The sequence below is a fragment of the Calypte anna genome, chromosome 4A, assembly GCF_003957555.1.
Source record: "Calypte anna isolate BGI_N300 chromosome 4A, bCalAnn1_v1.p, whole genome shotgun sequence".
Classification (NCBI taxonomy): domain Eukaryota; kingdom Metazoa; phylum Chordata; class Aves; order Apodiformes; family Trochilidae; genus Calypte; species Calypte anna.
This window is the reverse complement of record NC_044248.1, coordinates 6,358,439-6,382,520: the sequence shown is the minus strand read 5'-3', so window position 1 is coordinate 6,382,520 and position 24,082 is coordinate 6,358,439. Positions and strand designations below refer to the sequence as shown.

General features: G+C 39.3%; 2 protein-coding genes across 4 annotated transcripts in view; one reads left to right on the top strand and one right to left on the bottom strand.

The window, feature by feature from the left end:
* The window catches only part of FBXL5 (F-box and leucine rich repeat protein 5), a 33,689-nt gene extending 31,198 nt beyond the window's left edge, over positions 1-2,491 (top strand). For 2 of the 3 annotated variants that reach the window (XM_030449639.1, XM_030449641.1), the window contains exons 11-12: positions 1,224-1,273; positions 1,817-2,482. In XM_030449639.1, the coding sequence (XP_030305499.1) occupies positions 1,224-1,273; positions 1,817-1,933 (167 nt within the window). In that variant the 3' untranslated portion in view covers positions 1,934-2,482. Of the gene's footprint in view, positions 1-1,223; positions 1,274-1,816 lie in introns of all 3 variants that reach the window. The other variant, XM_030449640.1, reaches the window with a different exon arrangement.
* A 1,172-nt stretch (positions 2,492-3,663) lies between these two features.
* Positions 3,664-24,082, bottom strand: part of CC2D2A (coiled-coil and C2 domain containing 2A) — a 51,730-nt gene continuing 31,311 nt past the window's right edge. The window contains exons 21-35 of the mRNA XM_030449698.1: positions 23,303-23,394; positions 21,457-21,624; positions 19,890-19,995; positions 18,436-18,545; positions 18,221-18,317; positions 16,859-16,957; positions 13,601-13,777; positions 10,543-10,746; positions 10,013-10,102; positions 9,163-9,276; positions 8,465-8,599; positions 6,642-6,764; positions 5,940-5,998; positions 5,432-5,609; positions 3,664-4,400 (exon numbers count right to left, since the gene is read on the bottom strand). Of these exons, the coding sequence (XP_030305558.1) occupies positions 4,212-4,400; positions 5,432-5,609; positions 5,940-5,998; positions 6,642-6,764; positions 8,465-8,599; positions 9,163-9,276; positions 10,013-10,102; positions 10,543-10,746; positions 13,601-13,777; positions 16,859-16,957; positions 18,221-18,317; positions 18,436-18,545; positions 19,890-19,995; positions 21,457-21,624; positions 23,303-23,394 (1,941 nt within the window). The 3' untranslated portion in view covers positions 3,664-4,211. The remainder of the gene's footprint in view (positions 4,401-5,431; positions 5,610-5,939; positions 5,999-6,641; positions 6,765-8,464; positions 8,600-9,162; positions 9,277-10,012; positions 10,103-10,542; positions 10,747-13,600; positions 13,778-16,858; positions 16,958-18,220; positions 18,318-18,435; positions 18,546-19,889; positions 19,996-21,456; positions 21,625-23,302; positions 23,395-24,082) is intronic.

Sequence of the window (24,082 nt, the reverse complement as noted above, 5' to 3'; positions counted from 1 at the left end):
TGGAAGCACTAAACCAGTTTTAAAAAGAGGTTAAACAAATCCCAAAGGGAATGGTCATGAATGTCCCTACTACAGGCTAGGGATGCTTGGGGAGATACAGAAGGCATGTGTGGTAGGCTTGTGTGTTCTCCCAGATTAAACACCAGGGCTGCAGCCAGGTAGGGCTTGACAGGAGCATTGGTCAGACCTAGATAAGTAGTTTTTATGTTCCATTTCTAAGCGTGAGGAAGAACATTGTTAAAATGAGCAAGAAAAGGATGAAAACCAAAATTGAAGTACACTGAGTGCTCCCTTCTTTGGGATGTTGTGGTTCTGCACATTTTTGTCATCAAGAGCTTTACAGTAGAGATGTGAGAGTTGCTCCAAACATTCCTGATGTGCTGCTTAGCTGTGGCAAGGCTGAGGAAGGTCAGCTACGACTTGGAAAATGCTGCTGCACAGAACATGCTCTGCTAACCCAGCTGCTCAGAAGCACCGGGCTCCTTTTTACACCATTTACGAAGAAGCTTTCAAACCCTAGCTCGTAAGTGACTTTGGAGGATCAAAACTTTAGTTCAGGTGAATAAAAACATTTGAAAAGGAAAATGGAGTTTTTCATGACAAATGAAAAGTTTGCTCTTTTGCCTTCTGTAACCATTGTCCTTTGTTATAGCTTCAGGTTTGTTTTATTCAGTCTCGTGCGTGTTAACTTAATTACCTTGTAGGGAATTGCACGTCTGCACGTGGCATGGAGCAGAAAGCTGTTTCCCAGACACCAGGTTCTTGGAAAGTAATTGAATTACAACTTTAAGTTACTGTTTTAAGGGGAAAAAGCAAGCCAGACATAGCATAGTGCCCTAGTTCATTACATTATTCTGCCAGTTTTTTTAATGTATTGAGAAAACTTTTTAAATATTGTATTTGCCTCCAATACTAAGGGGAGAAATCTGGTTGGTCCTGGTGAGGTCTTTACCAGCCAGTTTTAGTTAATGCAGCAACCCATATCCAGTTTGTTGTGTGCCAGAGTTCAGTCAACCTGAATGTCAGTTTTTTTGTGTCTCTGAAGCAGGCATGTGGCTGCAGGAAATAAAAATTCTGTACTGATAAATGTAATGTTTTTTTATTTCATGATCACTTTAACATTTCAAATTAAAGGGATTTCAGTAAGTGAAGGTAAGTGGAGGTGGGTAGAATTACAGTATTGGTTTACACTGACTGTGCTCGTAACTTCTTTCTTTTTGAAGGACAAGTTTTTATATCCTTATGGCTTCTGATAACTGCACTGATACTCCAGGTGATTTTTCCTCTTTAGTTTTTGAATTTCTGTTCAGAATACACGAGGTCCAGGCAGCCAGGATGTGTTCATGGAGAAAAAAACCCTTCCAGACTAAAACTGCTTTTGTTCTAGAAGAAGTATTTCTAGAGATCATGGTTTCTTTGCTAATGTCATGAACTCATCATCTCAATTTAAAAAATCAGAGTTTAAGATGCATTATGAAAATACACCTCAATTCTGAAAGGTAGCTGTGAGAGCTTGCTTAAACTTGCTCCTCATTTAGTGTTGCTCGTGTTAAATCTGTGTCACTTGGAATATGTTACCTGTGTGGGACTGAGCTAGCAGAGCAAAAATATCTTAGAAAAAACCTCTGTTCCACCTGAGGTTTTCACATTCTGAAAGTCCTGGCACTGTCTCAGCCGTCCCAGTGCTGAATGAAGTGTGTAGACTTGTTTTGTTTTTTTTTAAAAAGAGACATTTTCTGAGTCACCAGGTTACGAGAACTGTGAAGCTAAATAAATGGCCTTTTCTTCTTTTCACATCTGTTCTGTTTTTGTGCAGGTCCTCATGCTGAAACCGCCAGTGGATGCCAGAATTTGCAGTGTGGTTTTCGGGCCTGCTGCCGCTCTGGCGAGTGAGCGCTGCCCTCTGCTCTTTCAGCCAACTTCATTTAGCTGAGCAGCCTTCCTCTCATGCACTTTACTTACAGTTTGCATCTTGTGTTAACAATCCTTGGAGTGAGATCTGTTATACTAGCCTGACCCTGCTCACAACTTCAAACTCTTGTGTGTACTGTACAGTGTTGTAACAATCTCACAAAAATCTCGTTTTTGGTTTGAAGGGTGTTGGGGGTTTTTGTTTCACTTGATTTGGGGAAGATGGGAAAAACATTCAGAATTCTTTTTGGTTTTTTTTTCCTTTTTAAATGCCGCTTTCTTTCAAGTTTGGCACTTAAATATACTTTACTGGATTATTTTGTGTTAAGTGAATGGTTTTTTTTTTTTTTTTGAATCCGTAAGTACAAGATAAAGCTCTGCAGAGAATTTGAGATGTACTGTTTGCATTTGGGTAACACCTCTCCATCTTTAGGAGCCTTGTTTCTTCCCCTTTCCTCTCATCCCGAAGTTGTTCTTTATATTGCAAAATTAGGGAAACTCCCACCTTCCTTTTGCATTTGGTTTTGTATTTGGGCTTGAAAGACATACTCAAATAAAACATTCCCACCAATAAAAAAAACAATCTCTGTAGCAACTGAATATTTATGCTTTTAAGGTGAACTGTCCAGGAGTAGAGTTCCAGGAGGCTGCAGAGATGGGGTGGGCAGGTGGGGTGGTGGTTGCAGGGCTGTGAACCTTGCAGTGTGTGTGTTGTTTTAATTTCTTTCTTCCCAGGACTGTGTTAAGATGCACTTTTAAAAAGAGTTTCCAGGGCATTTAGTTTGCTTTCATATGAAATCTGTGGAAAGAGGCAGAGAACCCATTGTTGGGCGAAGAAGAGATGTGAGTAATGTGCAAGTGGTGTGTGAGTGTGTGTGGGGTGGGATGGGATGGAAAAGAACCCACTGCAAGGCTGGAGTATTGCAGCCTGAGTTGGCCACTGGGTCCAGTGGTGTAATTGCAGCTTGGTTTTCTCTTGGGCAGAGGAGGGGAAGGTGGCAGCCTTTGTAGGACATGCAGACAATGTTTTTTTTTCCCCCATACTGCCTAGTTCTGAATCCTGACAATGTCACACTAGTAATTTTTATATTTTCTATTAATTAGATCAATTCTTTTGAGTACTATTTACTTAGGACTGCAGCTGAGGTGAGTATGAGCTTTCAAGATTCTTGGTGTCTGGGAAGTCCACTTGCAGGCAACACTAAACTGCAAGTTTTGGTACTATCTTGCTGCCCCTAATACTGAGGAATAGTAGGGTAAGAAAAATACTGGGGGATGTAGAGCTGGTGCAGAGTTGGCTGCTCAAGGTTAACTCAGAGGGAACCTGTGGGGGCAGCTGCAGGCTCCAAACCAAAGATTTTGCCTAGAATTTATGAGATGGACTAAGTGGAGTTTGGAATTAAAGTCGAGAGCAATCTTCACTTGGGTAAGTTCTGATAAACATCTTTCCTAAGCTCAACCCACCTTCCTCTTTGGAAGAGTTTAATGAGTAAGGTAACTGCAGGAAAAAAGGATATGTATTTTTATGTCAGCATTAAGAGTTAACACCTATAATAAGTGATTTTGATTTTTTGAAACCAATTATTTTGATTATTTTAATAATCATGTTGGGTAACATGAAGATGAGGATCTTGTACTACAGAGTAATGGAATCATTTTGTTGCTCAAAATTAAGGAGTTTCCACTTAGGTTTTGATACAAATATTTATTAAGTGTTTCATCTTTATCTTTTAAAGAAAATGTTGTCTTACACCTCTAAATGGTACTGGCATTCTACATGTGAAGGACCAGCAGCTTCTTTAAAAATTAAAGTGTGGCCTTCACTCATGACTTTCTGGTGCATGGAATTTATTCATGGGTATAAAGACTTGGTCTTTGTTCAGAAACTCAGGTACTAGAAAACAGGTGTAACAATGACAGTGTCTTTAAAGAAGGTTTGTAGGCAAAATAAACTTACTAGCTAAAAACAGGCTTGAAGGGATGATTCCAGGAACCAAGTTGCACCTAAAAAGAAGGTGGGCAAAGTGCCTTTCTACTCTGCAGTGTCAGAGTGGACACCTGTCCCACTGGGAGCTATAAGATTCTGTATAAAAATCAACTCTTTAATTAATTTTAAGCTGTTGGCCCCTTCCTTAGCTGTAAAATGTATTTTCAGTGGCTGTAAGGTGAATCCAGCACCTATGTTTGCAGCTACTCCAACCCAGGTTCTGAGGTGGGGTAGCTAAAAATCAGCAGCTTGAGAAATCTGTTAAATTTACCCTTAACAAGGGAATTTCTTGAAGTACCCTGACTGGCCCCTGCTACCTGTTTCGTACAAGTGAAGCCACATAAATCCATACAGAGAGAACATTTTGGGGGTAGGGGTGGATATACACAGCCAGAGCAAATTCCACGTTGGAAGCACTGATGGCGTGAACTCCTGTGCTGTGCACAGCTTCTATCAAAGGGCCAACTTCAGAAAATGGCCTGTGGATAGGGAATCCAGAGACCTGGGAGAAACAGGAAAAAACAAATGAGGTAAGAAGAAAAGGTAAAGGCACCTGACTAAATACAGAGCTTTAAAAATCTGTTTTACTGTGCATGTAAATTTTTTTTTCCTATTTGCTGGCCTGAGGAGATGCAATAAAAATCCTATTTTGTATTTTAATACCACCTTCCTATTTAATAAGAGCTCCTGGCAAGCTGCTGAATTTTTTCCTCTATAGTTTGGATTAAGTTCTAAGTTAAGATACCTAGAAGGTCAGTGGGATGAAGTTATTACTGCAGACATACAGCATAACTTTGCAGCTTTTCTGCTGCTTAACTCATTTTAATTCATTGTGTTCTCCTGTCTGCACTGGCTGGGGATTTAAGGTGGCAGCTGTCTGCTGCCCATAATACATTTCAGGTCCAACTGGAATTGAAACCTCATTCTGAAAATTTCCATAGTTGTGGAGTATTGTTACCATGTGAGTGGTAACAGAAGAGAGAAGGACCTAACCTTTAGAACAGCCTGGAAGGAGAACACCTGAATACAGTGGTGGTTGCAATGCACTTCAGTAATTTTTCTTCATCTTTAAAGAGCAGAGCAGAACACTGAAGTAGAGCACATTGCTATGGGGGCTTCTGCACCTGTAAAAGAACTCTGTGTAGCACAACTTAGCAGCAGTGCAGGTTCTTCCTGGCCAGACGTGAGAGCTAAGGCACCCACCAACCCCTCATCATGTGCAGTATTTATGTACTGGAGGTAGAAACTGCTGTTGTGCAGCAATACTACAAGAAGAGTGCAGCCAATTTATCTTTTCGTTCAGTAAAAGAAAAATCTTCAGGAGTTACAAATGAAGTCAGATAGATCATCACTCCTTCACTCTGTAAACACTGCACTGGTTTATCTTTGTTATAAAAGCTTTTGTAATTTATATTTGTTGTAGAGGAAATAGATAGCTTAAAACACTCTGCCACTGAGTAGTGTGATACTAAACCCATGAGTTTTGGTGTCCTGCTTCTGTGCACAAGCCATATATAAATGTTTACAATGTACCCTGTAATCTCCCAGCTGTTTTTGTAGCTCTGCCTGATGATCATCTTCCACATCTTTGCCTTGGTTTTGTTCCAGCAGGGGCAAAAAGTTTCTCAGGGTAGAGGTACAGTATCTGTTCCAACGAGTGAGATGCCTTGGCCTCCATTCCATAATCTTCTCTTTTAATATTTTTTCAATCCTGCAATAATACACTGATTATTACAATGCTGGTATTTACTGGACACCTCCTCTCCCTTAACACATGCAGCACAGGTTATGGCAGCAGAGCTGGGTGGTGCCTCCATGTTCAGTAACAGTGGGAGGCCAGGGGCTTGTGCAGCCCTTTTTTTTTCTGGTAATTTATATTAAGAGAGAGAATTTTAAAAAGCTTCTGCTTTTCTTTTGTATTAAAAGGGCATTCTCAATTCCTAGTATTCAAAGCAGGTATTTAGCACTTGAGGGGATTGTGAGAAGATGCTCCACCTCTAGTGAGCAGCACTGAGAGCATTTGTTCTTGAGGGAGAATTACCTGCCCTGCAGCTCCACTGCAGCAGCCTTGTCTGAATGCTGATAAACTAATTCTTCAGGCTAGGATAAATAAAAAGTTTAAATATTAAAAAAGTGCCATTTCTTCTAGCTAGTCAACAGTTTCACTGCAGGAGTTACACTGAGGGTACGATGATGTTTACATTCCTGTAACAGTACTTGCATGATGATTATGTGCAAATAATCTATTACTTAGTAGAGAAGTATTTAGGATTTTAATGACAACATTGGTGAGGTGTTTGTGTAGTCCCAGATTGATTTGTTTGTTCTTTTTTTCTTTTCCCAGTAAATTTCAACTGCTTATACTTTAAACTAGAAGATTTTCTGGTGGTTTGCTAAGGATGGGTGTACAGCTTGAAATAATGGCTTCCTGGCTCTGAGGCAAGAGGTGACACTTTATAATAAAAAGCTACTGCCTGGGACAGAGTTGGTTTAAAGATTTGTCCCATTCACTTCACTTCACTGTTGTCCTGAGCTGCCAGGTAGATATTTAGAGGACAACAGATGTGCATTCATTCTGTACAAAACCAAATACTTTTCAGTTTTTAAGTGCCTGAGAAGATCTCTTTAACACCTAATGCTATTAGATAAATATACTTAACCTCAGAATTCCAAATAACTCAGTCTCTGCTTCTTTACACCAAGCCTGTGATCCCTCTAATCAAGTTGGTAATAGATCTAATACCTGAACACTGTAGAGACCAGGGTAGGGCAAGCTTCTTGAAAAGAAAGATTTCCAAAACTTTGGCTTGTTGATATCAAAACTGATCCGTGCTGGAGAATCATGTTCTTGCATATTAAACCAAATCTACAAGAAAACAAGTTTGATTTAGCATTCAACATAGAATGGAACATGTTATCCTGAGTTCTATAGCAATAGCAGTGTGAGTTCATACAGAACAAGGCAATTTTGTTTTAAAACTGATGTGCAGCTTTTGCATTCTCCCAGCAAGAGGGATGGTCCTGGTTTGCTGTGTCTTGTACTTCTGCATAGGGGCTGAGATCAACGTATGGACAGAATTACTGTCTGCACTTGGCAGCTCTTCATTTTCTCCAGTATTTCCTTTTCCACTCCTATCCACTCTGCACCAGGGCAGTATTTTAAGTTTTCAGAAATGTTTTCTGCCTTTCCCCTTGCTTGCAGACACACACAGCTCCTATGTAATGTTTCACCATCTAGGGGAACCCAATTCTTGCACTCCAGTTCTTTAGAGATGTTTAATTTGGTCTGTTTGAGCCTAGCCTGAAGCACGAGTAGCACTGTAGGCTTCTCTTTTCCACAACAACCTTTAAATAACCACTGCTAAGGCTGCAAAAACGTACCAGGAGTTAATAAATAAATGTACCAATCGAGTTGTAACCTTTGTAACAGTTCTGGGGGCAGCTCTGTAACCTGGCACAGCTTTTCCTGCCCCTGGTGGAGGTGAAGTGGGGAGGCTCTGCTGGCAGCCCAGCTGCTCAGAGTCACATGAAGAGTAGAATCAGCTGCCTTGAAAAGATGGTGCTGGGCTCTGTAATTCAAGTTTAGCTGAGGAGGGTGTCAGGGCTGAAGTCCTTAGCTGCTCCTTCCAGCAATTAATTAAGTTACAGTTTTCTTAACTGTAGGTTTAGTACTGCTTCTGTGAAAACCCCAAACCAATTCAAAGACAAAGCCCCAGAACTGACACTTTTAAAATAACTGTGCTTTAAAGTATTAAATTCTCCCCCAAAATGTTGTGCTTCGATTAAAACCCCTGCAGATTAAAACCTTTCTTATAATTAAAAGCCTTTCTTATAATGCATGGCACTTCGGGTGCCTTCTCCAGGTGTGTTTTCACTACAGAAAATAAAAGCAAATGTTTGCTGTATTTTGGTGCACACTGACACAGTGGTTCCAAAACAAGTGGGGAGCAATTCTGCTGGCAGGAACCTGCCCAAGGATCCTGTCCCCCCAGACTCAGCTCTGCCCTGAGCTCTGCAGCTCGTTGTGTCCTCTCCTCACTGCTGCCTCTGAGGGTTCCCAGCCACACAATAAATACCAGATTGTGAACAGGCATTAATATTACGTGTGTTTTATAGCAAATAAACAGGAGGACTTGACACCAGGTAGAAAAATACCAGTTTTTGTGACTTATAGTGGCAGCTCTGTTTTGCATGGTGGAACATTCAGCCTGTGCAACTCAAGTGACTCTCCTCCCACTATGCTTTATTTTTCCTTTTTCAGTTACATTTCACCTGCACACTATTAGTTTTACTGAATTCCTCAGCCAAGCAGTGTAAATTTAGGCCATCCAACTTGGGAAACATAAATAAAACAGTAATTAAAGCTATGAATGGATGTCAGGATTCACCTAAATGCTGATTATAAAAAACCCTAAGTATTTAAAGTAGCTGGAAAACGTAATGAAGATTGAATAAAATCATATCATGGCAGCATAACTGATGAACAAAAGACACCTAAGGTCAAGAAAAATAATGAATTATGAGTTCTTATGTGGATAGAAATGTGACAGTAATGGGTGCACTTACATTATCAGAGCTGATCAGACAGTACACATTTTGTAAAGGGCAGAAAGTATCATACTGCCCATAAAAACATCCAGTACTTGGATTCCAGACTATGTATCGACCTTGTTCCAAAGTTAATACATATGCAGTTGCTCCCTAAGAAGGAAAAGAAAAAAAAAAGTATGAGAAAGATGTTTCAGAACTGGCTACCAAGACAGTATGCTTTGTACTGTTTGGAATATTAAACTTTTACTATTAGATTAATACTTCTTTTGGGGGCAAACTGGAGGAATTTTAAAAAGTTCAGTGCAATTCAACCAAGTAACAATGTGGTCTCTGTTACATGGCAGTGCTGGACATCCACAGCCCTGAGCTGTTCCTAAAACACAGATTTTCTGAAAGTCCTCTTGGTTCAGCCATGAACTGATGGACACAGCATCTACAAAAGCCAAAAGTACTCTACCAGCAGGGATGACAGCTACTTCCAGATGAAGCCTGGATGCATAGGTTCAGGAAAAAAAAACCCAACTATATTTATACTAAGATAAACTTTCAACTTTTTGTTCCTCTCTGGAAAGGATCAGTTCCAGCAGCACCAATACTTTGGTAATTTCCTAGAAAAACCTTCCAGCAAGAAACAATTCTATGCATTAATGGGAACCAAAGACTTGAGAAAATCAAAGTGAATATTCAGACCAAACTAAAAAAAACCCTCTTACCTCAGGAATAGCATTTCCAATGATAAGCCAGGCTTTTTTCCCCATTCCAAGAAAATAATTACACAAGAGCACAGCGTGTTCTTCCTCATCTCCCGCCAGAAGGTAAAGAAATTGCTAATGAGGTAAAAAAAAAGAAAAAGTTTTAGCAGGTGTCAGCTGTGTTTTCAACACTCATTTCTTAACAGTTCTGGAGCAAAAGAGTCCTCTCAGATCTTTGCAACTACTTATTTACTGGGCACTGCTTCTACATGCAGGAGGAAGAGTGAGTGCTGTGAAAATCCATGATGCAGATCTGGAATTCTACCTCATGAACCAAGGTCTGTCTCTGGAGTTACTCTGAATTTTGCAGAAAGGTTCTGAGATGTTCAAAGTGTCTCAGATTAATTTAATGTCTGTTGTTATCCTACAGGAAACAAGATTTATTTGTATGTGACAAAACACTAAACCTCCCTTTATTGCTGACATTACTTGCAATGTTTTTATTCTATGTGCAATGGATCAGTTTTAAGTCTCTATCAGTCAGCACTGAGTAGCTACTTAAGATTGGTTTATAACTAAAATAATAATAAATAAAAAAAAGCAGGAAGAGCTTAAAGCCTTAAGCATTCTTAGTCAAGTGCAACCTATCAAAGAGAAAAATTGTGGTTCAAGTCAGGATGAACAACTTTTCTCAAGCTTTGGTTCTCCTTTGAAAGAAATGGTTTATAAAGAAAAACAGTCCTTACAACAATTCAGATCTGAAGGGATCTCAAGAGCTCATTTAGTACAAGCTCCCCCCTGAAGCAGCAGCTACTAGGATGCTACATCTCATGCAAGAGGATGAAGAACTTCTGTCTAATGCACTGCTTACATCTGAGGTACTCCACAAATCACAGATTCCAGCAAATGACACAGTATCTGGCAAAAAAGGGATCAAAGCAACGTATCGAGCCACCAGTTCCTGCAAGAAAACAAAACAGAGCAGGTCACAGGTAACATTCATGAGATGGGTACTAACAATAGGAGTGTTACACCAGATGTGATGTCATCAATGACAAAACCTGACTCACCTCACTGTAGTAGCAGCTACCTCAGTTTAGATTTTTGATCAAAGATTGATATAACTTATGCTCACTGAGTTTTGGCGTAATTCTTTGTCTTTTAAAGAACAATACTGACAAACAGACCTCATTTTTTTCCAGAGAAGGCAAACACCCTTTTCCAGACTCCTGGACAGACTTCCTGCATCCCACACACAGTCATTACCACTTTATTTTGTATCTCTATATTCCTTTATAAAAAGCACAGCAAACACAGAAACGTTCTGTGCCTACATGCACACACACCTACCCTGAAATCTGTATTTTTCCAGAAACTTCAGCACCTTTTCTAAGTACTTACTGCTGCTGTTTGAGAACTATTTGAGGTGGCATCAAGAAGCTCCTGTGGTGGATTCAGAGGTTTGATGTATCTGGTAATAAAAACTGTTTTCCCATTGAGGTCAATGACAGTTGTTAGGCACTGGCGGCTTGGGAACTTTGATGTACACTCAGCTTCATACTTTGCTGCTGCCTGGAGCAATTTCTCATCTTCTTGGGTATCAAACTTCAAAAAGACAGTAGAATTTATACAAAAAACGAGTTTTATTTATAGCTTGGGCTTAAATCTTTACTGCATTCAGCCTTATTTCACCATTTATAGGTGCAGAAAGGGAGTGTGAAATTATTTTCTATTTAATAGCATTTTGAACTTTTCCTTGTAGTGTATATTTTGGCTCACAGACACAGAAGGAAGGTGAAGGTAATGGAAAAACTCAGGGAAATTGCATTTACTTCTGAGTGCACATAATGATCTGCACCTATAACCTGGCTTTATTGGAGCACTGAAAAATATACTGAAAAGTTATGGCCAAGTAAAAGTGGAGGGGTGAGTATGTAACACCACATATTAACTCCAAGGCAAACTCATTAAGTACTAATCCTACACGAGACTCACATCACACTCCACTAAAACCACAGTTGAGGTTATGCACAAAATCCCAGTAATTGTTATATAAATTACACTGTGACAAGCCAGCCTAGTGCCAAAATATTTGCAGAGAAGGTCTAAGTGATTTTCAGATGAATCCTTGTAATTCAGACTTGTCTGAAGTTTTAATGCTTTGAGAGGAGATTTCCCAGAAGCAGCTCTTGGCTTCAAAAGGACACATCAGTTACATGACAGTGACAATTATTTGCTCATTTGCCACCTAATATATCATCTTTTCAAGGTCTTAGGGTCAGTCAAAATAGTTGTTTACATTTACTTAGAATCCTTTGGCTATTTCAATTAAAGATCATCCTGCATAGTATTTTGGTTCAAAATAAACCCCTTTGGTTTTTGTTACCCTTCTCAAACTAACCAGAGGTAGAACAGCTGGGCTGTGCCCTAGAGCTAATCCTCCAAATCAGCAGAGAAGGCAAACATTGGTGATTCTTCTCAACCACAATTAACAGCCAAAATATACAGCTTCTGGATGTTTAAGTTAACTGTAGTAATCCACTGCAAATATTAGTGACAAATAAACTATATCAAACAGCACAACATGCAAAAATATTGCTGAATGGCACAAACTGAAACTAAATCTTAAAACAGGGAACAACAGGAATCTAAACTGATTTAGTTTGTTAATATTGTACCTTCTTAAGCATTTCATTCATCTATACAGAGTTTCAGGAGGGACAGCAAGAAAGAGAGGAAAAATAGCTAAAGAAACAAAAAGAGGTATCAAAAATTAAACTAAAATTAAGCATTATCACCCTGAAACAGAACACAAGTATTTCAAATGACTTGGAATAGGAACAAACAATTCATCTATTCAAGATACTTCAAGGCTGTTAAGTTTACTTATGGTTTTGAGTCCCAGTAATAATCTTATCATTCAAACTAATTAACCCTAAAAGGCATCCATGAATGCACTTTAATAAATTTATTTTCAACAGTCCTAAACTAAACTGTAACACTTCCCAGACTATTGAATGAGAGCAAGAAAACAGAGGACTGGGTAGTTACCAAGACTACGATTTAACAGGAAAAACACCTTTTAAAAAGCATCATACAATTTATATTTACTCTGAAAAATAAATTACAATAGACCTTTTTCTCCAGTTTTCTCTCCTGCTTGTCTCTAATAAGTGACCAGTGTACTGGAAAAGAAAAGCACTGGCAAAGAATGAACTGCTGCTGTTTGTGCACAGAATTCAGACATCCTTGCTGAATGAATCTCAAATTCATTGCATAATGTTACATAAAATAAAACGTGGTGCATGCATTTTAACTACACATTGTTGCTGGTAGTGTAAGGCACTTCTGGTTTAGTAAAATAACTAAAAAAAAAAACAAACCCCAGCAGCTGCTGTTTAGAAATAATTATCTTCAGGATCTGGAGGAAAGCATGAAACCATGAATAATAAATACTGTACTGAATTGTATAAACACAGAGGCAAGAAAATGCTATGTTTGCAGCTCTGCCACCACCCTCTTTTTGTCCACTGTTAACAAATACACGAATATGGGAAGATTATATGCTCACAGATAATAAATGAAAATATGCTTTCTGTCAACACAGGCATGAGATACCTGGGCAAAGTTACCCAGGTGGCCAAGAAGGCCAATGGCATCCTGGCCTGGATCAGGAACAGCGTGGCCAGCAGGTCCAGGGAAGGGATTCTCCCCCTGTGCTCAGCCCTGGTGAGGCCACAGCTTGAGTCCTGTGTCCAGTTCTGGGCCCCTCAGCTCAGGCAGGAGATTGAGGTCCTGGAGCAGGTCCAAAGGAGGGCAACCAGGCTGGTGAAGGGACTCGAGCACAGATCCTATGAGGAGAGGCTGAGAGAGCTGGGGCTGTTCAGCCTGAAGAAGAGGAGGCTCAGGGGAGACTTCATCACTCTCTACAACTCCCTGAAAGGAGGTTGGAGCCAGAGGGGGGTTGGTCTCTTTTCCCAGGCAACTCTCAGCAAGACAAGAGGGCAGGGTCTCAAGTTGTGCCAGGGGAAATTTAGGTTGGATATTAGAAAGAATTTCTTTACAGAGAGAGTGATCAGACATTGGAATGGGCTGCCCAGGGAAGTAGTGGATTCTCCGTCCCTGGAGCTATTTCAAAAGAGACTGGATGTGGCACTCAGTGCCATGGTCTAGCAACCGCAACGGTGGTTCAAGGGTTGGACTCGATGATCTCTGAAGTCCCTTCCAACCCAGTCAATTCTATGATTCTATGATTTCTCATAGATGCACATGTCCATCGAGCTTGATGGTGCAACCAGTGAGACTGAGCTGAGCTAAAAATCTGAAGCAGAACACTCAGAATTTGTCCTTCCATACATTTTCAATTCATGTCCTATAAACTAAGCATCTCACAAACTGCACCCCTGGAAACAAAAAAAGCAAGAATGGGATTAATTAGTGGTTACCTTTTAGTAGTTACCTTTTCTCTGACTGACTCTCCGGGAATGAGCTGTGGTTCAATGGTAATAAACAGGGTGATGTAGGAGCCCTCACTCAGGTTTCTCATGGAATCATAACCTCTCTCAATTCCTGTGTTCTTCTCTTTGCTGTAGCCAAGAAGAACTGGAGGAATATCCACCTTAAATGTACCATCAATCTACAAAATGTGGAGAAATACTTCTCATTAGAAGCAAAAAAAGCAAAAGCTTCATCTCAAATATACTTACTGCTTGTATTAAAATATTTTATTCCTTTGATTTATTTATCTGAACTAACACAACAATAAAATGAGAGAATATGAAATGATGATTCTTCAGCCTGCAGAAAAGGTGTCTCTGGGGGGATCTGACAGCAGCCTTCCTGTACCTGAAGGGGCTCCAGGAAGTCTGGAGAGGGACAGTGTGCAAGTCCCTGGAGTGACAGGACCAGGGGCAATGGTTTTAAATGAGAGCAGAGTAGATTTGGATTGGCTGTTAGGAAAAAGTTCTTTCCCATGAGGGCAGTGGAAAAATGTCCCAGGTTGCCCAGGGAGGGGCTTGAGGCCTCATCCCTGGAGATGTTCAAGGTGAGGCTTGAGGAGGCTCTGAGCAACCTGATCTGGGTGAGGGTGTCCCTGATACTGCAGGGGTTGGACCGGGTGACCTTGAGAGGTCCCTTCCAACCCAAGCTTATTCCATGATTCTATGATTAACTGTGGGGGAAACATGAGGAATATTGTTGTTACATGTAGTGATTCCAACTGGATTTCAGCCTCCCTTGCATATTATGGGCACTAATATTTCATATAATGGAAATCACACACAGTAGTTCTTAATGGAAAAAAAACAAGTGTCAGCCTTTCATTATTTTTCTTTCAAAGAGCAATTTCCATGTGGCATTCTTTCCCTGGAAAAATGACAAAATACAGGTTTCTGTAGTGAAATGAGGTAACCAGGTGCCACTAATTGCCAGGGAGTGAGCATGAGCTTGTGTCAAGCCCACCTGTGCCTAATAGGGTGGGCTTGACACAAGCTCATGCTCACTCCCTGGCAATTAGTGGCACCTGGTTGCCTCATTTCACTACAGGTTTCAGGTCTATGCTTCTGAAGGCAGCAACACACCAACAGGCCTTTGTCTGTGTTTGAGTGATGAGGGAATGACACTCCAGCATCTCACAGAGACTCCTTCCATGCAAAAGCTGCTGGTGCTTCATGGGTGTAACTGGAACTGGGCCCTTCAGCCATGTTCCCCATGGCAGAGTTGCTCTGGTAGACTCACCAGCCCTTTGCACCACACTCTGCCACCACAGAGAGAAAATAAAGTCCCTCTGAAAGGTTGTGTCAGGCAAGAGGTGGCACACCCCACACTCTGGCACTCTTCTCTCAAGAGTGGAAGTACATGGCTGTAAGGGAAAAGCAAGATTAACCTGATTTGGGCAGAATTCAGATGACTGCCAGCAGAAATATCTTCAGTAGATGTGGAAGATAAACACTACTCACTGGACTGGCCCATCAAACATTTAAGAATAAAATTAAGTTTTTATGAGAAGAAAAGTCTAAATAAATCACTCAGAATTTCTGCTGCAGTACAGTGTGAGAGCATGAAGAAATGCCTCATTTGCTACTGAAATTGAATTGCTAGGTGCTCCCTGATAGAACTGCTGGACTAATCAGGCTTTTCAAATTCAGTAGGAAATCCTGTTCAAAGGAAAAGAATCTCTAATGCTGGGAAGATCTGTGCAGGCACTCACACTGTGCTCATGGAATAATCACAAACTGCAACACCTCCTCAAAGAGAGGCAGGACAGCATCTGGCAGGAATCTTGGAGCTACTGTGGTACTACAACAGCAAGATTGGTCCTCTGACAAGAAGTATCAAGTCTCTGAAGAAGAGAAGGTGGCATCAATATTGGTAATCCTCAAAAATGGATTATAGGTTTTCATGCTAAGCAGTCTGCTAAAATGTCTAAGTCTCTCAGCCATTAAGTCTCTCAGGAATGTGAGCAGACAAACTTCTTAAGTGAATTTCATGCATTCAGCTTGGGACATTTCCTAAAATAGTAAAGTTTTATGTTCTTTCTTGTTTGTTGACCTCTAACAATGGTGGTCACATTGTGACTCTGCACTGGATGGCCACAGACTCATGAGGAGACCTTCTTACTACTTACATCATGAGTTTCATTCTGTAGGACACCACAACTTTCAAACACCTATATTCCATATTCCTTTAACAACCTCCCAAGCTGAAAATAGAATATTACTAATGATTGAGCAGAACCAAGTGGTTCTGCTGGTTAGACAAGCTAGCACTGGCTAGACAGACTGTTCAGAACTTTTCAGCAATGAAAAGAATCCCATGATAATTACATTCCATTATGCCTTGCAAATGGAGAGCCCAAGAAAACAGCTCTGAACTTGAAACACTTGCTCTTAAATTAAATGAGACCTCTACAGAGAGAGACTCACAGGATGTCTGAAAGCCTGTAATGTTCTAAGAAGTGCCCCATATAGCCAGAGAAGAGCAAATTAATGTCATTAGGTATGCAGCTGACATCAGAATCTTAATGAAGTAAGAAATTTCTGTGATTTGAATTGATCTGCACAGGAAAGTAACTGCCCTGCATGGAAAGAGCCCTAGAGCAAGATTACAATATGATAGGAACATTGATTTGAAAAATTACTTTCCTTAACAGAAGTCCAGGATGGTTGGCTGGACAAAAAAATGCCTTTCCCCTATGAGGAACTGCCTGTTTTACTATCAGTCCCATGACTAACTGTTGATACCTCTTGAAGAAAACTTGTCTTGGAAAGTTCTAAAAATAGAGGAAAGAGGAGACTGGGAGAGGCAAAGGTGAAAATCTGGTGGTTCATGGGAAGTGTGAAAAAAGAATCAGGTCAAGTTTACCACCTAAGTGATATTCCTGTTCCTAGTTCACTCACCCAGGCTGTGCAATACCAGAGATCTCAAAAGCCACTGACAAAACCATCTACAGAATTTGCACTTTTAACCCCATTACTGAAGAAGCCAGGCTGCACTGGTGGTGCAGAAGTATGTCTGTCTCTTCTGCTTTCAAAGTGTTGAACTGACTGACAAATACTCACCAAATCTGACAAAAACCCCAGTGATTTCAAGGACATTTTAAATAATTCCTTAAAAATAAACTAATGGATACTGAAAACATAATTAAATCTGACATTCCATTACCAGCCCTTTTCCATTCTCCAGTTTAAGAGATTTACTCCAAGTTATTGACACTTACCCTTGCTTGAAAATAAATTGTAGTAAAAGGGATCTTAACACATCCCAGCCAGTGTCTCTCAACGTGAGTGCGGATTCCACTTCCTCTTTCATGATCATCCTATTAGAAAGTTACCCAACATAAAACTTTGTAAGGCAGCTTTATCTCCTTTAATTTGATCAATAATTTAATCAAGGCATTAATACACATTCTGTTTGGGTTTAATAATTCACTATAAATGTAAGCTCAGTCACTAGCATGCCTTTCCAGCATGCCAGATGGTAAACAAATAACAAGAACACCCTTGGTCCATGATACAATGTGCTTGCACTTCAGGGTTCAATTCCTGTAACAGAGAACTCCAAAATCTGACAAGGTTCTTCTCAGATAAAGTAAATTAAGATGTGGTCTTCTAATGAAATATTTTCCTTGTATGTAAAAAGATTTTGAAGGTAAACCAGTATGAAAATCTAATGACACCCTGCAAAATAGAAACATTGGCCTATCAGGGCCTCCAAATCTGGTATGATCAGCCTACAAGTTATTTAAAATGAAATAATAATTAAAAAAAAAAAACAACAAAATCTCTAAAGGACAGAGTGACATTTGAGTTTCAAGACTGTATCTTTCTTCCTTCTTCTGCATCAAATTCAGTTCTGAGGACAGAATTCTGTTCTTGGTGAAATGTCTGCATTATTTATTTTTTGGGTTGTATTTTCAAGAATGTTGAGTGCTGCTAGTTTTGTACATGCTGAATTTACTGGGAAAGCTTTCAATGGTTTCAACACAAGGAGTTATGCCAACACTAAAAGCTTACAACCATTTCTTTTTACTAGTATTTGCAATTTTATCTCATTCAAAAAAATTAATATAAACAACCAAAAGATTTTTTTTCCACTGAGCAGCTTGTAAAACAGGAAGAGACTGAGCACAGATAGAGAACAGAAAATATGGAAACTAGGAACATTAATCTGGAATTTAATAAAAAATTCTGATTAAGAACAGAATTCAGACTGCAGTTCATATATTGCCTCTCAATCTTAGTATCTCCAATGGCACTAAGTATCAGTAAAACAGATTCTATACACATTCAACTCGAGCAGCAGATTATAAAGTACAGCCTTAATTTGTAAAAAGGTTCACACTCCAAAGATTGCTCCCTCCAGCAACACTGCAGTATTGACTAGGTATAATAAGAAACAACAAAAGAGGAGAAAGAGGCACAGGAGGGTAAGAAGACAAAGAGGCACAAGAGGGTGAAAGATATTACTCTGAAAAATCTGATTCTCTCAAATTCAAAAAGCTCATAATAGCTCAAGCTCATAATAAAGCTCCAGCTCATAATATTCTGTAATGTACACTGTCCTTCAATGTTGAACTCACCTCTACAGCATCCTGAAGAACTTCATCAAAAAGATTAATGAAGACTTCATCTGTCACTGACTGCAAACTGTGGGTGCTGTAGTCACCATTGGGAGCTCTGAAAAGGTGAAACAAACCAAAGAAGTGATTTTAAACAGGAACAGGAAAATCTGAAGAACTCTGCATGCTTAAATTAAATTGTTAGTCAGACTTAGTAGAGTTTCCTTGTGCCATACCTAAATGGAAGCTCAAGCTCCTCATTCCAGTTGGGGTTTGGACCTTCTGCTGTTGTTGTCCTGCAGACTGTGCGCTGGAAAGAGACCTCTACGAAAGGGCGGACTAAAACCTGTAAATAGGGATCAAACCAAAGGAAAAAGATCCCTATAAAAATTCATCAGAACGTATTAAATTACACATTTTCATATATTTAGCAAAATAAACCTATATTCGTGGAGGATCAGGCTTGTCCTGCCCAGATAAAACTTCAATATGCCTTAAATATTGCTTCTAAATATTTATGAGGCTTTAAAATATATTTTAGATGTCAGCATTTCCAAAAGATTATGTGTATTCAGACTACTAAATGTATTTATATTCACCAGCAAAACCACTTTTTCCTCTGAGAGTGGGAAACCTACTGGCTATCTTATCAAAGAAACTGAAATAGAACATGTGAACCAGACACCAGTGGAAAAAAGTGCACTCCTATCCTCTTATCTGTAATCCAAGAAGCCTTCTGCTACAATCCTGGCCAGCTCTGGAGCTGGTCCCCAGTCCAGATAAGAAACCCCTACCAGACACAACAAACCCCTGGTGTGATTAAGCATGCCTTAATGGAGCATTTCATTAGGTTCAAATGCAGAACTTCTCCTGCTTTCCAAGAAGCAGAGATTTTGAAGGAGTATTACAAGAAAAATGGGAAAAAGTCCCTTGGGGGGTTCCATCTTCACTCAATAGGATGTTAAGCACAGTTCTCAATAGCAGCAAATGTTTTTTCAGCACCAGACATAAGAATGTCCATGCTGGTTTAGAATAAGAGTGTGCTGGGCCCAAAATTCAGGCTGTGAAAATGGCCACCAGCAGACAGACAGAAGTGAGACATACCTAGGAGCAGAGCAGGCACATATGACATTTTCCCTTATTCTTCTTTCAGGTTTTAATTGTTTTCAGATGAAGGATTTCCCTAAGCTGCAATGATGTTTCTGCTTTGTAACTCCCAATGGATCACTCTTCCAAATTCTCTTTATTCCACAACACAAGCAGCTTCTCTGGGAATGCTACTTCACTGCTGCATGAAGAATCACAACCTATGGTTTATTTTGCACCTATCTCCTACCAGGTTCCTTTGAGGATCCCTCAACCTTATACTGAAAGAAGCAGTAAACAGTCTATTCCAAGCCACAGTCTCTGCATTTTGTGCCTCTCTGCCACAATCTTCCTGCTCTACTTGCAGGTAGTCCCTTTCTCTCTGAAAAGTCCTACCCTGCACAGTAGCCATTCCCTATTTCTGATATCCTCATTGTCCTTTTCTGACTCTTTTGCAGTTTTACTGTCTTTCTGGAGATCAAGGAGTGGGAAATGTGCCAGCCTCACTAACAAGGTATTTTTCTGAGGTTTAACCTTACTGTCTGTGGGAAAGAGGAATGCTCACAACTTCTTCACATGAGAAAATGTTGGTTTTGCAACACACCTGGTTGAATGCCCAGTGTGGGCTGTCAGCTGGGCTCTGAGGGGATGGAGAGGCTGCAAACATCTCATTAAAGGACCTTGAAGATTTGGATGGTTGTTGAAGTTTGCTAGAAGAGGCAACAACAACAGAGAAACACATTACAAACTGTGAATCCCTCTTGTTGTGTGTTAACCATACAGAATGCTGGAAATACTTCTGAGATTTTTATATTATGACTTCAACCTTGGAAAGATATTTATAAAATCAACTAAGAGAAAAAGAATGCTAGAAAGGAATAATGAGTGCATAGCTCTTGTAAGCCACATTCCAACAGAGTGCCAACAGAGTGCCAACAGAGTGCTTTGTGCCTGGAGTGCCTTTCTGAAAAGCTTATTAACACCAAACTTCTTTTTTTTTTGCCTCTCCTGTACAATCTCCTTGAGCTACAGGTTTTTCAGTTTAAGGAGATGAATCCCCACAGAATTAATAAATGGTGTAGACTTCATGGTATCCAGGCAAGGCCTCTGTGATAAAATTAAACCCATATGAATATTACAGAATTGGCAAGACATGAGTGAAACAAAAGCTAGCATGTTTATTTTTACAGTGCTTCCACATAACTTTTTTATAATAACAGCACAGTAGAGATTATAAAATAATAACTATTCATGGAGAAAGCAGCTCAAAACAAGGTATCATACATAATGCAAAAAGACTGGGCTTTTAGTTGTTTTTGTCATAGTGCTAATGAAGCAAAAATCTTCTTTTTTCCTTCTTGGCAACATAGTTCTAATGTGAATTGCTTTTCTCAGTATGAAGTTATTTACAGAAATCCAACAGAATCTTTCTTACAGTGAAGAGATAAAACAGCAGAAGATGCTAAATTCTGTGCACAGGAATTCATCAGCTCGAAAACACCTTTGAGTTCAATTCAAGGTATATTCATTTGGGGAGACAGACAGAATGCTGCACAAATATATTGCTTCTGGAAGTGAACCAGACTGCTCAGAACTCCTGTACCTCTACAGGACACAGCATCAGGCAGTGCCTTAATGTCCCTGAAGGCAATGGTCAAAATTAGCCAGAGCCAAAACAGGCTCAGCCCAGTAACTTAAACAGTTCATGAAGGAGAACACCAACATGCTACACTTAGGAAGGAAATATTACATCCCCCAGTGAAGAACAGGCTTTCCTTCATGCTTATGTTTTTTATCTAATTAAGATATTAAGGATTAAAATTGCCCTGAGTATAACTAACAGACTTGCTTAAAGTACAATCATTTATAACCAGAGTTACAGTGTTGTCAGAGCTGTAAGTCACCTTCCAGACAGCTTTTTTTCTCAAGCAGATGAATACAGTTTTTGGTAAAACATCTCTTAAATTTAGCAGATATCAATACATGGTATTATTCTACAAACCTACAAACAGCAGTTATCATTATTATTAAAAAGATAAATGTATATATGTCTTTACCATGAGGATCAAAGGCCATGCATGGCTAAATTGCAACATCAGTTGCTTCATTTGTCCTCAAAACAGTTGCAACCCAAAACTGAGTCTCGACTGGAACCAGGGATGTAAACTTACCTCATTGCTGATTTTCTCACTGGAATATCATAAGCTCTAATGATGTTCACTAACAGCTTTATGTCTCCATCTGATAAGTTCTGTGCTGTGACCTTCTTCCTTTCTTTTCTTCTTGGCTTTAATGGTCGTTTTGTCTCTGTCAGTTTAAAGAGGCTGAGTCCCAAAAGCCTAATAATCATAAAACAGATATTCAGTAATTTTTGCATAGAATCCAGCATTCTCATGTTCCCATGACACACATGCAGCTTATGCACTAACAGAAACAGGAAATAAGTTCCTGTTAGTGCCATACAAAACAATATGAAATGTCCAAATGTTTTGTTTAGTATGACACAATCCATTCAGTCTTATATTTCAGATATTATAATTTCAATTTGAAGAAAAAGGTTCTTTTCCCAAAACTAAGCAAGGTACAAATAAGACAATGACAAAGCTTCAGGATAGATCTAAACTACAGTTTCAGGATAGATCTAAACTAGAGTGCTATAAACAAGGAATCTAGCAGATTACAACCACCACTGTATGGAATAGGTAAAAAAAATCTAATTACAAAGCTATGTACAACAAAAAACAGGCTACAGAAAGTGGAATGAATAGTCCACAACATACCCTGGGCCCTCAGAACTTATAACCCAAGGCAGAGCAGAACCAAGGAAAAACAAAACAAAAAGAACCAGGAAAAGAATAAAAAGCAGATTATATTTTTACATATCATTGATGCTAACTGCAGATATTCTCAAATGTACTTAAAAAATGCAAACTCCATTATTCCCTTGTACATAATTTAAAAATCACAGTAATTGCTGTTGAAATAACACAAGTTGCTGAAGTATCTCACTAAGCAGATAATTTAATAAAATCCTGGTGTATTTTAAATTCACTAGCCACATAAATTAGCAAATAGAACCCAATATGAATTAGCATTCAGGGTAAGAAAACATCAATCAAGTGTTTGTTTTCAAACATCTCCAAAAGATGTTTGCATTCTCATTCATTTTTTTTCATTCCTTGATGTGAAAAGATGAACTAAAAAACAGGATGAATTCTTTTGTAAGAAAGCAAATCTCTCTATCTCCAGTAGATGGGACTGTTTAGATTTATACTGATGATAGTAAAAGCTTTGTGTGTACTTTTAGGGTCTCACACTTATAGCAAAAGCAACTTCTACATAAAAGAAAAAAATAAGTATCTTTCACAACTTATTTACTTACACAGATTTTAAGTGAGCAACACTGAGTCACCTATGCTGTGATGGCTGATAAATGTCCAAATCAACAAATACAGAACTTGGAAAAAATTCCAAGAAGGTGCTTGAGTAACAAAAGAAATAATCTTAAAAATAAGTCACTTCCAAACTCTGCAACATTTATAAATGTAAACAGCATCCCATGACATCCAGCAAACAGAAATACACCAGAGGTAAAATAAAGAAAATGCCTGTTAAAAAATCTATTCCACATTATTTGCAGTGCCTGTGTATGCACTGACCCTAAGTGAGCATCACCTATAGAACCAGTGGTAGTGTTCCTATCTCTGGCATTTGTCTGATCTGGCACCAGCTAGGGCAATGCTCATCTCATCAGATCACATTGCATCCTGCTAAATCTTAATTACATGATGTCACATTACTTCTGCCAAAACTTTTGGTTTAAGAAGTTTTGACATACTTTGTGTATGAATACACTGTCTCTGCTGGTGGAGGTGTACACAGGGACTGGAAGTTTAAATACTGCACTGAACGCATGGTCTCATCAGCTAGTCACACAAATACACTTTGCAAAAAAAGATGAGAGACAGTTTTACATTAATTATTTTGATTTAGAACAAATAAAAAGAGCTCCCTTACCCCAGGCTGGGCATCTCATCTTCAGTGACAAGGTCAGGCAGAAGGAAATGATGTTTTGCTATGAGGAAACGGTTAATTACCGATTCCCGAACCTGGGAATTGAGAGGGAGAAGAGACAAGAGTACGTTTCTAAACCCAGCCTACTGAAAATATTTGTATGCTGGCTACTAAACAAAATTTCCACATATACAGTCTTTATTTTTTACCACTTTTAAATAAATCACCATTCCAGGGAAGTTTCTTTCCACCAGACACTTCTTCAAACACAACAAGAAGATTTAAACCCCCTTTGCAGTGTAGGTTCCTTTCACAAACCATTCTTTCAAACTATTCTTGATATTTCCAGTACTGGTAAGAAACTGGTGGCCATGTTTTCCACTTGCTATTTTGCCAAAATAGTCTGAAATTGTAAACTTCTCTTGGTTACACAACCAGTGCCCTGCAGACCATTCTGCAGCCTTAACTACAAACATGGAGTGTTATCAGTTCTAGAAGCAGACACTGAGAAATTTGCTGTTAATTTCCCAAAATCCAGCTACTTAGAAGAGAGACTCAGCTGAAAGCAAAATTACAAGACCAAATCAGGACAGTCCTGTACATTTTTTTTTCCCCTAAGGAGTAAATAAAAATGCCATCCTAGTAGAATGAACAGAGTAGAAAAATAAATGAAATCAAGATAAGGGGGAGAAGATGTTCTCTAATAACACAAAGAGGTTAATGTGATGGAAGATACGAGCTCTGCCTTAGGCTGCAGGACAAGACACTCTGCATTGCATTAAA